This window comes from Hypomesus nipponensis, chromosome 21, assembly GCF_054491055.1.
Source record: "Hypomesus nipponensis isolate SF chromosome 21, ASM5449105v1, whole genome shotgun sequence".
In the NCBI taxonomy this organism is placed as follows: domain Eukaryota; kingdom Metazoa; phylum Chordata; class Actinopteri; order Osmeriformes; family Osmeridae; genus Hypomesus; species Hypomesus nipponensis.
The window spans coordinates 4,926,464-4,942,516 of NC_140381.1; the positions used below are offsets into that span (position 1 = coordinate 4,926,464).

At 50.3% G+C, this 16,053-nt stretch overlaps 1 protein-coding gene across 1 annotated transcript in view; it reads right to left on the bottom strand.

The window, feature by feature from the left end:
* sorcs3a (sortilin related VPS10 domain containing receptor 3a) overlaps positions 1 to 16,053 on the bottom strand; it is a 127,890-nt gene that overhangs the window by 10,851 nt on the left and 100,986 nt on the right. Inside the window, exons 10-20 of the mRNA XM_084685810.1 lie at positions 14,151 to 14,297; positions 12,963 to 13,065; positions 11,237 to 11,313; positions 11,012 to 11,103; positions 9,131 to 9,238; positions 8,468 to 8,585; positions 8,119 to 8,252; positions 6,804 to 6,917; positions 6,124 to 6,295; positions 1,817 to 2,003; positions 54 to 187 (exon numbers count right to left, since the gene is read on the bottom strand). Coding sequence (XP_084541936.1) covers positions 54 to 187; positions 1,817 to 2,003; positions 6,124 to 6,295; positions 6,804 to 6,917; positions 8,119 to 8,252; positions 8,468 to 8,585; positions 9,131 to 9,238; positions 11,012 to 11,103; positions 11,237 to 11,313; positions 12,963 to 13,065; positions 14,151 to 14,297 — 1,386 coding nt within the window. The remainder of the gene's footprint in view (positions 1 to 53; positions 188 to 1,816; positions 2,004 to 6,123; positions 6,296 to 6,803; positions 6,918 to 8,118; positions 8,253 to 8,467; positions 8,586 to 9,130; positions 9,239 to 11,011; positions 11,104 to 11,236; positions 11,314 to 12,962; positions 13,066 to 14,150; positions 14,298 to 16,053) is intronic.

The following is a 16,053-nucleotide window of genomic DNA, read 5'->3' on the forward strand; positions in this document are numbered from 1 at the left end:
AAAACAAGACTCTTCATATGACATTATGAGTGGTCTGGCAACACCATACATACCTCTGTGTCATTCCCCAGCCACCAGAAGAAGGTGATGGTTCGAGAGTGGCTGGGCCACACCACAGCGGTCAGGTTCACCTCCTTGTTCTTGATGACCACAAAGGGAGCCAGCAGCTGGACATGCTCCACGGGGCCTGACCACAACCACAACCACAAAACACGGTTTAAACTCCAGAGTCCAAGAACATAAAAAATCAAAAATAAAACATCTGCTGTGAGACGGCGACCGGATTTGAGTATACCTCAACTGGGACGAGACAAAAACGACAATATCTAGTACGAATGCAAAAGTAGTGATAAACATCCCAACATATTTATGTAATGTACGTCAAAAGAAGAAGTAGGCCACAGCACCTGTTCCACATCGGTAAACGTCTCTCAAACAAAAGCTACGTTGAGGTGATCATGTTCCTAGCGTGATAGCTGAGTGAGTAATGTGTCAAGACTCCCCGTAGAGAGCGAGAAAGGGAAGCTGACGGAGCCATTGGTGGCATTACAGTAATCCCAAGGGTAAAGTTTCACACAGCCGACAGATGTAAAACCATGTTTTTCTGGGACAAACTTCGGTTAAAGGTTGTGTGACTCGACGGCCTGGCAAGGTCTCACCCTGGTTTCCCATTGCTCTAGTCCTCGTCTATCCGGTTCCACCGGAACTAAGCTTTATATCTGGGCTTTCTGATGTAGGTTCTGTTAGTCATTCCGTGTGTGTGTGTGTGTGTGTGGGGGTGTAGGAATGTGCGTGCTTATACGTGCGAGTCTGTGTGCGTGTTCTCTAAGCCTGTGTGTGCAAGTGTGGTGGGTCTGTGTGTGTGTCTGTGTGTGTGTCTGTGGGTGTGCGCGCGTGTTTTTTTTCTGACTCATTTGGACAAGCTTGCTAAACTGTGTTTGGTGTTATAAATGTTCAGCGGGGAAATCGGGAGTCGTGTTTGGCACGGCACTGACAGCCTCACCTGCACCCTCACTCTCTCTCTCCTCCATTACCTTCCAACACAGAGTAGCCTACCACGGTGAAAACTGCCACGAGCGTCACCACGATCGAAATATCAAAGTGCACTGATTGAAAGAAGCCTAGCGACAAGAGATATAATTTAAATGGCACCTTACAAATTGGAAAAAAAAGTCTGGCTCTGGAAATCAAGAGACGAGAGGCCCATTCAACCACTGAGCCGCAAAGAGCCATAGCGTAAGCCTTCGTGGAAGGCTTTTTAAAACAGGCCGTGTTGGATTCGGAGGTGTTATTAACGTGACACTTTTCCCGCTGCTTCATTACAAACTGAAAGGAGAGTCAGTGTGTGACGGTGTAGGGCTGCGTGTGGCTCGCTAGCAGGCTGGGGAAACGTGCTTCACCTTCAGCTGACACTTTTGACAGTTCTGGGAGCGCGGCTAATTTGTTGAGATATGAAGTAGGACTTAAATAATCTGCTTCGTCCGACCTAGATTCTAGGATTTACACTAAGGGATAAGTCTTAGTAAAACATGAATTGACATTTTGTGGTACAGTAACTGTCTAGCAAGCCCTTGAGTGCTTTCGTACCGGAAAAGGACTCCTGTCTCAGCAAAAAAATACAAGAGGTAAATGCTAAAAACGCTTCTAGATTCCTTTTAGCCTATTATGCCATATCCATCGATGTTTTTGTGTAGATTTTTTGTTGTTGTTGCCACTACTAAACATCAGACAACAAATCAACACAGAGGAAGGATATTCAACGGTAAAACGTGACTGCAGATTCGACACCGTTTTTAGAAGTGTGACACAGGCCTACATGTCACGTGCAGGAAGAGGGTGGTGCTGTCGTAGCCCAGCGCGTTCTCCGCCAGGGCGTTGACGCGGAATATCCCCGCCGTCTTGTACACGTGTCGGATCCCGTCCTCGGTCCAGCTCAGGTTGGAGTAGGACACAGCCGTGCCGTCCCCAAAGTCCAGCTGGATGTTGGTCCTCATCGAGTCCCCCTGCGCAGAACCACACAACCCGGAGAGGAAGAAAAAAAAAAAACACTACCATTGACGTGCGCCGTGGGGAAACACACAACCGAAACTTTTTCAGACTTTCCGAACCTCGATAACAAACCCATTGAAGCTCTCTACAAATAAACCGACGCACCAGCCTGTGTGTTTCATTAGTTTTAACCTTTAAAGCAACAATAAGCTGCTGCGATGTGCTGACCATAAAACAAATCATGCTAATTAAGGGGCTAGAGGACCAATGTTCGAAAAACCTTACAACAACTTTTCGCCTTTGACTTGTCACTTGGCAACGCTAGCACGGCACAGAGCAGGGCGTCGTTTGGCTGTGTCTGTGCGTGTCTGTGCGATGGTGGTTGGCGTGAGCGTGGCTAGCGAGAGAGAGAGAGAGGGTCACGTCCCCAACCACCGCCCACCACCCAGCCGCCAGGTGCATCCGCATAGGAGAGGGGGCAGGCCGGCCGAGCTAGCATCGCTATTACGCTTTTGTCAACGGTCCAACAGCTGCTGTTGTGACACTCCGACATTAGCGTGCATCCTGGGCTGAGCGTGTTACACAACACCGCCGGGAATGGAGTCGGCCGGGGGGTGTGGGTGTGGCTGGAGTGGGTGTGGCTGTGTGGGGTCTGAGAGAGGAGAGAGGCTGAGATGGATGGATAGAAAGGGGGGTGTGGGTGTGGCTGGAGTGGGTGTGGCTGTGTGGGGTCTGAGAGAGGAGAGAGGCTGAGATGGATGGATAGAAAGGGGGGTGTGGGTGGGCTGGAGTGGGTGTGGCTGTGTGGGGTCTGAGAGAGGAGAGAGGCTGAGATGGATGGATAGAAAGGGGGGTGTGGGTGTGGCTGGAGTGGGTGTGGCTGTGTGGGGTCTGAGAGAGGAGAGAGGCTGAGATGGATGGATAGAAAGGGGGGTGTGGGTGTGGCTGGAGTGGGTGTGGCTGTGTGGGGTCTGAGAGAGGAGAGAGGCTGAGATGGATGGATAGAAAGGGGGGTGTGGGTGGGCTGGAGTGGGTGTGGCTGTGTGGGGTCTGAGAGAGGAGAGAGGCTGAGATGGATGGATAGAAAGGGGGGTGTGGGTGTGGCTGGAGTGGGTGTGGCTGTGTGGGGTCTGAGAGAGGAGAGAGGCTGAGATGGATGGATAGAAAGGGGGGTGTGGGTGGGCTGGAGTGGGTGTGGCTGTGTGGGGTCTGCGAGAGGAGAGAGGCTGAGATGGATGGATAGAAAGAGACAGAGAGGCAAAATTGTAGGGAAAAAGATAGTGAAGAGATCTAGAGAGAACAAGAGAAAGAGAGAGAAGGAAAGAAGGAGAGAGAGCGAGCTTGACGAGACCATGGAAACGGTGAAGCCGACGTTGCAATCAGCAGACAGACAGCGGGGTGGCAGGTGCAAGAGTCAATGGACTGACTGACATTCTCACCAACACACACGCACACACCATCGGGACTAGCCAAAAGAGAGATTTGGAGAGAACTGTGTGTGTGTGTGTGTGAGTCACTGCTGGTGTCTGCTCATACTGTCTGTGTGTGTGTGTGTGTGTGTGTGTGCCCTGCATGTGTAATGAGTCTGTGCCTCGTTCCTGTGGGGTCTACATCTGGTGCTTCCTAGGATCAACACAACCACAAGTGTCGGTGGCTCCAGCTGTCACGGCGACCAAATGCGTGCCTGTACCCCCCCACCCCCACCCCCCCTCTGGTCCCCCCGCCCCACAACCCTGCAAACGCCAGCTCCCAGTTTCCCTGTGGCACATTGTAACGCATTGCTTTTGGGATCTTCATTTGTAACACTGCATTAGCATTGTGGGGACACACACACACACACACACACACAATTACAAAATGCAAAAACCCCATTATTTGTCGGCTTTCTTCCCTTCTCTCACTCCCTGTTTTCCCTCCTTCCGTTTATCCCCTTGCTGGCTGTTCTGCTTCTTTCCAAGCGTGGCGCCGTGTGAAAACATGCAACACTTCTGTGCATGTGTGGCTGCTTCTCTGGGAACATTTCATGCCACTTTGCCTGGAAAATTAAAACTGGAAGAAAAATCGAAAGGATAAGAAGAAGAAAAAAAAAACGGAGGCTTCAAAAAAGAGAAAAGAATGGCAACAGTGTGTGTATATGGTCGCGGAGGAAGCCGTGATGGTGAGCGCGTCTTGGGCCAAAGCGTAAGGCTATTAGCACTCAGCGGTGGCGTTCGTGTCGCTCAGTCTTTTGTCCATGTCTGTTGTCTGCCCGCCGTCAGCTGTGATTCACCCTCCAGCACGTCAGGATAGCTAATCTGCCTGAGACTGATACTAGGCCCTGCTGGCTAAATGTCATTCTTTGTCTGGGTTTGTCTCTCAGGGAATTTTGGGAACCGAGCCCGTTCTGGCCTGAGTCTCTGGGCACCGGGCATCGGTGTTGTTTCCATGACAATAGAGCGTTTTGTGAGAAGCCTTGGCTGACACTGGACTGCTGTGCCGTCTGACACAAGGAGCGGGCTTGTCCAGGTGAATGGCCACCCTGACCAAGCCCAGACGGGCTAAATACAGTGATGTCGTTTTGTTGGGGGTTTACAGTACCGACAGGGAGGGCAGATTATGTGTCTGGGACGTTCCATCGTCACCTTTGGTTGGAGTGTGGTTCATTATTCTGGCTACGAGATCAGGTGAACAAAAGGGGAACTGTATTAGCAGAGACAAAATGTCCAAACCTAATTGTTTTTTGGGGGAGACGTAATGGAGAAATGACCAAACTGTCTCTGTCGTCATCCTTCGTCCATTTCACACGGCCCAATCCCAGACAGGGAGTGAAAACTGTCTGCTTGCCGCGGCCACAAAAACATACAGTCTAATTATGCTAATCCTAGATTGGGAAAATCCAGGGTGAAATCTGGGTTACTTCTGATAATGCCAGAAACAACAAGCGATGCCATCCGGTCTCTATGTTTTCAAATGTCTCTTTTTCCTTCCCTCTCTCTCTTGGTTCCGTCCTCTCTACAGTTACCTACAGCACATAAAATATTTAGGCTCATTTGCTCTCACCAAGAAATACTGCCATCGCAGGCCTCATGAATATAAATTAAAGTTTGAATTTGACAGAAGGATTTTCCCAAATGTGGAGGACCCGACGCTGTGAGAAATGTTCTTCCCAGTCTCCCTTTGCTTTTATCCCTCCCTCCCTCCCTCCCTCCCTCCCTCCCTCCCTCCCTCCCTCCCTCCCTCCCTCCCTCCCTCCCTCCCTCCCTCCCTCCCTCCCTCCCTCCCTCCCTCCCTCCCTCCCTCCCTCCCTCCCTCCCTCCCTCCCTCCCTCCCTCCCTCCCTCCCTCCCTCCCTCCCTCCTGACCCAGACAATCTCTCCTCTCTTGTAATGAAAGACGCCGGCTTTGTTTCCCCCGACTCATCACGGTGGTAATATGACAACTGGGCCCGGGCGACGCCCCGGGAGAGACACACTTACCTCCAAGCTGCAGCTGAGGGAAAACATCAACTGCCATCGCAGTCGTTGCTAACTCCGCCGCCGCAGCAGCTAGCTCCATCCTCCTCCCCCCCCCCTCCTTCCCTCCCTCTAATATGACTCGAAGTAGCGGAGCCCAGGATCTAATGTGCACTCGTCTCGGGCGGCGTCTGGGGAGTGGGCAGAAGCGAACGGATATACCCAGACCACACTCACTCCCTGGTATAAGGGTCTCAAGAGGTCTCTCTCTCTCTCTCTCTCTCTCTCTCTCACACACTCATTTTATCTCTGTCACGTTTCCTTATACTCCTCATTCTCTCAGTTCAGAGGGCCGTAGGGGGCGAGGGGCCTGAAGACTCTATCACACTTTGAAAATAGTTTTGTGGATTAGATTACTTCCCGTTTGCGAGTCAGCCGCCGGAACTGCTAAAATTCTTCTCAACGCCCGTTTTTGACGCGGACTACCGGAATGTTCCAACACGGCAGACTACACACACACACACACACACACACACACAGCCATAGAACCATCGGCCCCTCACGCATCGATACCAAGCACATCGATATTCATCCCGCGTGGCGTGAGGCATTAAAACAAAAATCGATGTCATTCATTATGCCGCACCGGCATCCATTTCCTTTCCGAAGAGATCCAGCGGGAGCCATCTTGGCTCTGTGCCCACCTCGTCCAGATGCACCAGGAAGGTGACGTTGGCGCCCAGGCTGGCGGTGAGGATGCCCTCCCGGGTGGTCAGAGCCAGGCCTTTGGGCGCCCGGTTGGGGCACTGCTGCTTCCGGGCCGTGTACATGTCTTTCACCCCTTTGGTGCAGTTGTTGGACACCACCTTCCGATACCTTTGGGCGAAAAAAGAGACATGTTTGGGAGAGGAGAGTCAGTCAGTTTTTGTTTGTGGCGGCTTCTCCTGTGGTGGTGAAGGTGACTCGCTGATGACCATTTACAGCCATGATCAGTGTGTGTGTGTGTTAGTGTGTGTGTGTGCGTGCGTGCATGCGTGTGTGTGTGTGTGTGTGTGTGTGTGTGTGTGTGCGTGCGTGCGTGTGTGCGTGTGCGTGCGTGTGTTGGCTGACAGTTGTTTGTTGCTCTCAGCAGCACAGTGTGTCACTCAGTATAGATCTTACGTCGGCTCTGTGACTCTGGCCAAAAAGCCCCACCATATCACTATTGACACCCAGAGCTGACACTCCGGGCCACCTCACAGTGCTTAATCACAGTGGCAAGATGATACAGCACAGAGATATCAATACAGCACGATAGACAGCGATATATTTACTCAGGAACAGGAAGTAGGGGGGGGATGATGAATAAGGAAAGGAGGTCAGGGAGCTGGAGGGGAACACCGACCCTGTGCTGTTGTAGTAGTTCTGCCCCTGGCTACAGCTCCTGGACACGGACGAGGGGTTGAACCAGAACGCCGGCCTGCAGTTCCCGTCTCCCCTCCGCTCGTATCCGTAATCGCTGTTGACAAAGCGACGCACGGTCACACGGAGCACGCATAGATCATGCAAAGGACATATGACTTGAACAGCTCTCCTCCCCAACGACCTCCTGAACACTGGGGCAGCATGGAAACGGCGTTGTTGTGACATATATGGGGGATGGGAACGGGGTGGAATTTGACAAACGCTCCTGATTAGAGAGAGGCAGAGTGGAACGCTGGGATAGGGGGGGGGCGGGGGGTCTTTGTGCAGGAGTCCGCCAATTCCCACTTCCTCGCCCCCTGCCCAATCAGGAAGTGATTTACGTCACGGCGACAAACAGGTTAGGCAAGTGCTTATTGTAATAATGACTGTGACATTGATTTATCAATCAATTACAGAGTCGGGGGGGGGGGGGTGGTGTTCCGGCCAATCGCCTTTGGTGAGTTGGGCTTTCCTACCTGGCTTATTGTGTGAAATTGTCTGTCAATCAAACTCAAACTGGAGGAAAGCAAGGAAGTTCAAACAAGAACTGGACATTAAAACAAGGCTAAAATAAGACCCCCTTTTAACATGACGTTAACCGTCAAGAATTGAAACACGTTTCAATTGTAGATAGAAACAGGGTGAGCGAGGGAAAGACAGAGACGGTTAGAGTGAAGGGGCGAGAAAGATAGACATGTAGTCAGATATTTACCAAAATGAATAATTCCAACCCCCTCCCCCCCAATTTTTTTTTTAAACAAATCACATTGCAGACGCTAATGGATGGCAATTAAAACACATGAAGTCTGACCTCTGAATACATTCGCATGATAACGTGCCCGTTTATTCCTCAATCCTCTGCTTTGTACAAGATAAAAACAGCTAGCCTGGGATTTGCATACAAATTGAAACTGTTTACTCCCCTCGTCTTCTCTACATTATTACAAAACAGAGCCAAAGCCATCCAAAAGACTTTATGGGCAAATGGCATAAAATGATTCCAGAAACGTATCAGATTATTGGAAAACTGACACCACAAATGGACCAAATTAATGAGTCTTTGAAATAGCATATCAAAATGGAATATGCTTAAATGGGGAGAAAGTACACCATAAAATGTCAAAATTGGCTTTTACTTCACAAGAGACTCGTAGCTGCTCTGCCCTCATCGGTGCCGTGTTAAAGGGGAAGTTACCGTGGTTCGAGTCAGACAGTGTTGTGGTGCTCTTGTGTGGGTGAAACAGAAGCCTTCTCACCATTCAAAGTCATGGGCCCGGCATATACAGGACTCTGCAGAGAGGATTTTGGCGTAGTCCTTTCCCAGCATGCAATAGTTTCCAGGCCTACGTTTCATGTAGATCTGTTTCTGCCCCATCACACAAGGCTCGCCCTGAAGGGAAGAGGCAGGAAGCAGAATCGTGTCAAGAGACAAGTGTCAACAACAACAACAACAACAGCAAATCCATACTGGACATCGTCATTAGTCCTTCCCACTGTGTCGATGTCTACCAACCCGAGGTTCAGAACATATTTCCATACTGAGGTATCATCTGCTACTCTTGGCTCAGAGTGGCAGTGCTATCTTGAGCGGTCGTGTTTCTCTACCTGGTTGTGAAGGTGCCAGGTCTGGTAGTCCTCTTCAGAACACAGCCTGTTGAAGATGGACTTGTAGTCGATCTTGATGAGCTGCCATTCCGACCGGTGGCTGAAGTGTCCGAAAAACCTACAAATCGCGTTGACAACGTGAGGCTGATCGAAAGTTTGTCCAAAAAACACACTCACCATTCGACACGCCAGACAGGAAACACTTTCTTCAAACTTCATGAATAAAAACCCACCTGGAAAAATACTCCAGTTGATATAAAATGACAGGAGCTGTCTGCGCGCCACATTTTAACCAATTAGGTCAGGTCTCTGAGTAATTGGGCCGTCCGTGTTGATATACTTAATATATCTATCAAATGAGCCGTTCGTTCAATGCAGTCAGTGACAACCCTGATAAATCGGGTCTCTGTGAGTTAATCATACTTCCGCATGAGACAGACTGACAGCTTGAGTTGATAACTCTCTCCCTATCCAAAGCCAATGGGACTTCCTTATTCTGTTCTCTACCACCTAACCTGTACAATAAAACTCAATGCTAACCGAAAGATAACAATATGAAAATATATAATATATAAGAATAGAATAAAACACACACACACGGTACACACACACATCTTTCACAAACACACACAGGCTTGTGCACAGAGACCGAGTGTTACTCACGTCATGATCTGGTTGTCGGCGCCTGCCTCCACCAGGACTCCGTCCACGAACAGAGGCACCAGAGAGAAGCTGTGTCTGCTCCACTGCCTCCCCTCATCAAAGCTGACCCTGCGTGACCCCACACACCGCACCACACCATTACAACAGGTGAGAGTCAGATGGCTGAGCGGTGAGGGAGTCGGGCTGGTAATCAGAAGGTTGCCTTGATCGATTCCCCGCCATGTCAAATGACGTTGTGTCCATGGGCAAGGCACTTCACCCTACTTGCCCCGGGGGGAATGTCCCTGTACTTACTGTAAGTAGCTCTGGATAAGAGCGTCTGCTAAATGACTAAATGTATATGTACAACAGCACATGCTAGTGTACTTACAGTGGTTGTGTGTCAGGTGTATAGGTCACAGGTTGTGTGTAGGTGTTATAATGTGTGCATGTGTTTCTGAAAACCAGCCATTGGATTTTTTTCTTTTCAGAGTAGTCACTTGTACTGATACTTTCTGAACTCGGCAACATCGTTTTGGAGAACGTGTGTATTTACCCCAGACTGCACACTTTCAATAACAGCGTTGACGAGTTCAGGAAGGGATCAGAACAAGTGACTACTCTGAATACACACCTATACCAATCTCCGGTTCCTCCAGCTGTAATTAACCACTCTAGCCTCTGCTAGATACAAAAGGGGATTGGGGGGGGGGGGGGGAAGGTACAGTGTTTGACTATCAAAGCAGAGAGGCGGAAAATGATTCAAAAGGGAAGCGGAGAGAAGAAGAAAAGAAGGTTCTTATCTGAACAGAAAAAACAGAGTCTGGAGCCAAACCCACAAAAATCGCTGGGGTTCTGGGCTCTATCGATTCTGACAGCTTATCAACAACGCTGCAGAAGTGCGAACAAGCGCACTACCTGAGTGTGACAACGGCACTGGAGCCGTCACAACCCCCAAAGAAGTACGGGAGGGAGCATCCCACTCAAACAGACTCCCCTCCCCTCCCCTCCCCTCCCCTCCCCTCCCCTCCCCTCCCCTCCCCTCCCCTCCCCTCCCCTCCCCTCCCCTCCCCTCCCCTACCCTACCCTACCCTACCCTACCCTACCCTACCCTACCCTACCTCCCTTACCCCCCTCCCCTCCCCTCTCACCTCCCCTGCCCTCCCCTCCCCTCTCACCTCCCCGACTTTGCCTACCTCCCCTCCCCTACCTCCCCTCCCCTAACTCCCCTACCTTCCCCCTCCCCTTCCAATGCTGCCTTCATCTGGCTAAAAGCACCCAAGAAACAGACAAAGCGTTGACATGCATCCATTAAGAGGATCTGGACTGGTTTGGGAAACGTTGCACTCGCTCGGGGGAAAAATAAAATGAAAAAAACAAACCAAATAGGAGGGGGAAGCAAAGTGGAGATGTGGAAGTGTCGAGTCTCTGACTGCGACGGAGTCAGGCAGTCCTCCCCACCAGCGCACTTCAATCCTTTCGTCAGGAAGACAAGTTTTTTATATATATATGTATATATATAAATAAATAAAAATGGAAAAAGGAAAACCGTAAGGTTTACACTCGGCTGATCCTAAACCTAATTTTAAAATGGTTTCCGAAACGGGATCTAAGAGGGGGGATCTGGTCTCACTTGGATTAGCCTCCACTGAGGCAAAACGTGGCCGCTCCCAATTTAGGGGCCCGGGATAAATGTGCTAATGCCAACACTAAAGGCGAAGGAACTTGGCTGAGCAGCAGAGAGAGAAAAGTGGTGAAAGTGGCTCTTTCTTTCAATTCAACCTCCCCCCCCCCGGGAGCCTCCTGGAGAACGCACGAGGTGATGAGGACCAAGGGCGTTATTGATCACAGATGTGTTCGCGTCTGTTTAGCGCTTCATAGTTCCTCTCCCGGGGAGCCTACCAGAGGTGCCTCGTCGGAACTGAGGGTTGTTTCACGGCGACCAGCGCCCCGCCCTTGTCCAGGAACCACACGTTGTGCTCCTCCTCGAAGATCTGGAAGGGGGAGAGACGGGGGGGGGGGGGGGGGGGGGGGAGTGGGGGCGTGTGGCCGTCAGAGCTGGATCACACGCTGAGACGAGCCAGCGTTGACGAGACTCCCTCCAGGCTGCAGTCTGGGGACACTCACCTGTCTCCAGTTGTTGCCGGCGTCGGAGGAGATGAACATCCCAACGTTGTTGTAGGAAAGCTCTGTCCCTATGTTACCTGCGGATGAAACATTGATTCTCCCATTTCAGATATTTACCACAATAATCTGTTTATAATAATATGTGTCTCAATAATACGTTTAATCTTCTGATCGGTCACTGGAATGCAGAGCAATGCCGATGAAATGAGAAATATTGACATTCAATATTCAGTACATTCAGTATTTGAGACAGTCGCGAGACAGTCACGAGACAGACGTCAATCACAACAGCTTCGGTCAGAAGTTTCTAGCTTTCATCATCTCTAAATCGGAATTCAAACTTTTAGTTTCAGAAAATATCAAACCGACCTCCCAAACCAGCATTGAGAGGCAAAGCCAATCTTACTTCAATTCCATCACTCCCCATAACCGGAGTGAGTTAACATCCAATACTCCAGGTTGCTTTTCCTGGCTTCACAGAGAGATATGACTCAACATTCTCTCCTCAAGCTTCCACCACATACAGACTACTGTCTTGATCCATGTTGAGGCCCCAGCCTTTTGAACAAGGATGTGTCTGTGTGTGTGTTTGTGTGTGTGGGTTTGATGGGATGGTGTTTGTCATGTTCATGAAGCGATCTCCGCACCAGTTGACGTGTGTGAAGGGAAGCAAAGAAAGAGGGAGTGAATCACCACGCCAACGCACACGCACACACACACACACACACACACACACACACACACACAGTGCAAACACACACAGAGGTACTGTATGCTTGAACACACGGGTAATCTTTTGTGTTGTGTGACCTCGGTCAGAACAGGTACACTTGGTTAAGTGTGAATATTTGTAGACAGCTGCGATTTTAGACCCTTTTTAGGGGTGCTCCAGCTAGATTTAATCTCAGCACCCCTATAAAATAATATATTTTTTTGTTTTAAATATTGTTTATTATCATTTGATGCTGGTAGTTCTTGAAGAAAGGGACATCCTTAGTTTTTTCATTCATTCAATATTTTGCATAATAATACATAAATGTATTACTAACTGTTATCTTTAACTTATTACTAACTTTTATCCAGTGAAATTAGGGATTTATATTAGCAAGGGGGTTTAGCACTTTTGCAAGGCACTGCATTCGTGTCCCTCTCTCATTGGGGGCTGAGCACCACTAAAGGTCTGATCCTAAAATCGCCCCCATATGTAGACAACAAAAGAAAATATAAAAAGGAACACTAATGGAAGGAGAGTGTCCCTCTGTGAATCAACACAACAATGTGGCCAGAGTCCCAGAACTGTCTAGAAGCCAAAACGTTTGGTCATGTAGCTATTGAATAATACAGGCCTACTATAAAAACTTAGGTCAAACATACTAAGTAACATTATAAACCTGGTTCAAGAAAGGCCGCCATATGAAAAAGAAAGTAAACTTCACGTTTTTCAAAGTGAATCATTCCTCCTTCTGGGCCATTAAACTAAGAGGATAACTAAGTAGAGGCTCTTGAGAGAAATGCATTCATTAAGCAGACGCTTTCATCCAGAGCGACGTACAGTGGTACCCCCCAACCTCTCGATCTGCAATCAAACGCTCTACCGCTGAGCTGTCCCCGTCTCCGTCCCACCACACAGCCCTGTCAAGAAACCTTCAGCCCCGGGAACGGGCCGACAAGGTGATACCGTGTTGCAATGGTCGACTGCGGGAAGTGGCGATTGTGTGTTTCTCACCTGTGGCCACGATGATGCCTGGAGCAGACGTCTTGGTGGAGACGGCCCCAGACAAGTAGGGGTTCTCTGACGTCTGGAGCTGCAGATGAAGCGAGCAGAACGGCTGGACGGAAGAGAAGAAACGGAATGTCAGTGGGGGCGCAGTAGCACGCGCTGTCTCTACGGAGTTAGCATGTGGTAAATGTTACGTCCTCAATTACCTGCGGTTAAGACATTGTTCAGGAGTCCGCTTCTACATGTGTGCGCAGGAAGGAACGGCGTAAAGCCATTTCAGACCAATTCTTCCAAATCCACAAAGACCATGCGCCGATACACTGTGTCGTTGTTACGATTCATCCACCGAATTAATTGGATTTTTTAAGGATAGCGTTATCTGATTAGGGTTAATTACTCAGAGAAGGATGGCACGTCCCTTCCAAGTCTGAAAGCACTGAGATGTAACACAAGAGGACATCGCTCCTACATGTCGGTGTTTGGTGATTAGAAGACAGCCCTTCAAAAAGCAGCTACATTAGAACCACAAGAGCGTCCTTCCGACTTGTCGATAAAAAGAAAAGTCGTCATGGCTTTTGTTCTAATGGCATTCATCTCGTCATTAATTCAAAGACAGGAGGGTTTCGACATAAAACAGAGTGTCAAGACTCGAGGGCGAGTGCACACAACAAAAGACAAATTCCGTTTCTTCCTCCCCCCCCCCCCCCCCCGAGAAACCTCAGACCGCGAAAAAAAAAAGAGAGAGAAAGAAAGAAACAATGGATTTAATCTTTTCAATTGTTCGTGCGACATTGCTCCAAGGACACATCGGGGTAGCGGGGATTTAACTAGGCAATCAAACAGATTCCAGCTCGGTAATTAAAATGTCACATGAATGCACAATCACGCTGAACCTACGACCTGACCCGACGTGGCCCGGCAATTGCCTCTTAAAACAGCATGGACTCCCATCTAATGTCTACACATCATTTCCACCTAATAGTTATCCTGTTACACTTCCCCTCCAGGGGTTAGGAGGGACTTAGTGAGACACCCTCTCCGAAGACAAGGACACACAAGCCCCTCCCCCTCCACGTTCAACAGCATGCTCCTTGACACGACGACGTGACTACGCAAGCGCGACGAGTTATCCCACAGGACGATGGCGGCAGCACAGGGGGGGGGGGGGGGCCCGGACTCGGACCGTGAACTCACCAGGACGCAGTGGATGTCGTTGCCGGCCAGGTCCGTGGCGGGGGCTTGGAGCAGCCTCCAGTCGCGGCCCTTGTTGTAGGTGATGTAGGTCTTCACCTGGTTCTCCTGGCGCTTGTTGGCGAGGAGCATCCCCTTGATACCTGCAACCTACAGAGCGAGCGCTGGCGTCAGAGGCTGCGTCTCATGCACGGCTGGTGTTCTGGAACGTTCTAATCTAATACTTTAGATTGTGCTGAATTGAACTGACTCTGTACAGGTCATACTTGGGTACTTTGGATGACCTCGAACCTGCATCCTACTCAGTAATACTTGGGAGTAGTCTACTTGCGGACAGACATTGGTTCAGTATTGCGTGGCGCTTGTCAAAGGAAGTGGACTGAGTGGGGTTGTACGCCGGGTTGTCATTGGAGACGCAGGCCCTGTCTGTCAAACTGACGATCACAGAAGGAGACCACCCTGCCTGCTCCTTCTTCAACTTAGATATTGTCGAGCAGCCATCAAAACGACCAGTCGCCTTCCCCTTTAATTGCTCTCTTTAATTGGCCCCCGCCCCTACAACATCTCATCCCTTCCCAGGTTTTCTGAACGGTGTCATGGCTAAACGTCAGCCTATTTGACTTCGACACCTCTCTGCGCCGTGACACCCTCTGTCTCCCGAGAGACCTACGGAACACACATACGCGCCACACACACACACACACCACACACACACGCCACACACTCACCACACGCCACACACACCACACACACACACCACACAACACACCACACACACCACACGCCACACACACACACCACACACACACACCACACACACACCACACACACACACACACACACACACCACACGCCACACACACGCACACGCCACACACACACACCACACACGCACACCACGAACAGACACGCCACACACACACACGCACACGCCACACACACACCACACACAGACACGCCACACACAGACACCACAGAGCAGTGATGCTCCTGGTCTCTCTCCAGTCAGCCGCCCGCCGTGTCAGCCCTCTGCCCATGCTGAAGGGTGACATGCTGGACGTGCTGTGGGAGCATGATGATGACCTGCATTAAGGCAGTCCGTCTCGGCTGGTGAGAAGCTCCAGTCCTATGTCTCTCCCTAACTCGCCCACACACACACACACGCACACAGACACACACACACACACACACACACACACACACACACTCTGACATCCCTTCCTGTAGGGCTCCGTCGATGTAAGTGGCACTAATAGGCGCCGTATTTGACATCGTCATAGAAACCCGGCGGTTGGGATGGACACGACTAATGAGAAGCATCTCTCCTTCCTCTGGCCAAACCTGTCCATCACCAGGGGTAATTATTTATCATCCTACCCATCCAGCCCTCCTATTCCATCGCTCCCTACATTACTCCCCCACCACCCACCACCCACCCTTCGCCATCTCTATTTAGCGATTATGTGTTGCAACACAGTGTTAGCGGCAGTGTGCAGTATTAATGGAGGGGTTTGGCCTCTGTCAAGGTGTGCAGGCGTGTGTCTGTGTTTGTCTGTGTGTGTGTCTGTGTGTGTGTAACACGGCGGGAGGACTACCGAGGCTGGGAAATCAGACAGCACCGCCCTCGCCACTGGCTATGACCTCACCATCTGGCTTTCCAAGGCTCACCACAGTGCCCCGCTGAAAATACTAATGTGGTCCGTTTACGTTCCGCGCGAGCGTCGGTGAAATCCGAGATTATCAGTGGACGAGCAATAAAACAACGACTTGAGGTGTGGCATCACCACCCCGATGAGGACGATGATGAAATATCAACTCTTGTTGCCAAACCCCCCCCCCGACCCCCCCTCCCTCGAAGACAGCGTATAACATGTGTCCACCTCCACCCTCTGCAGACAGCACAGTA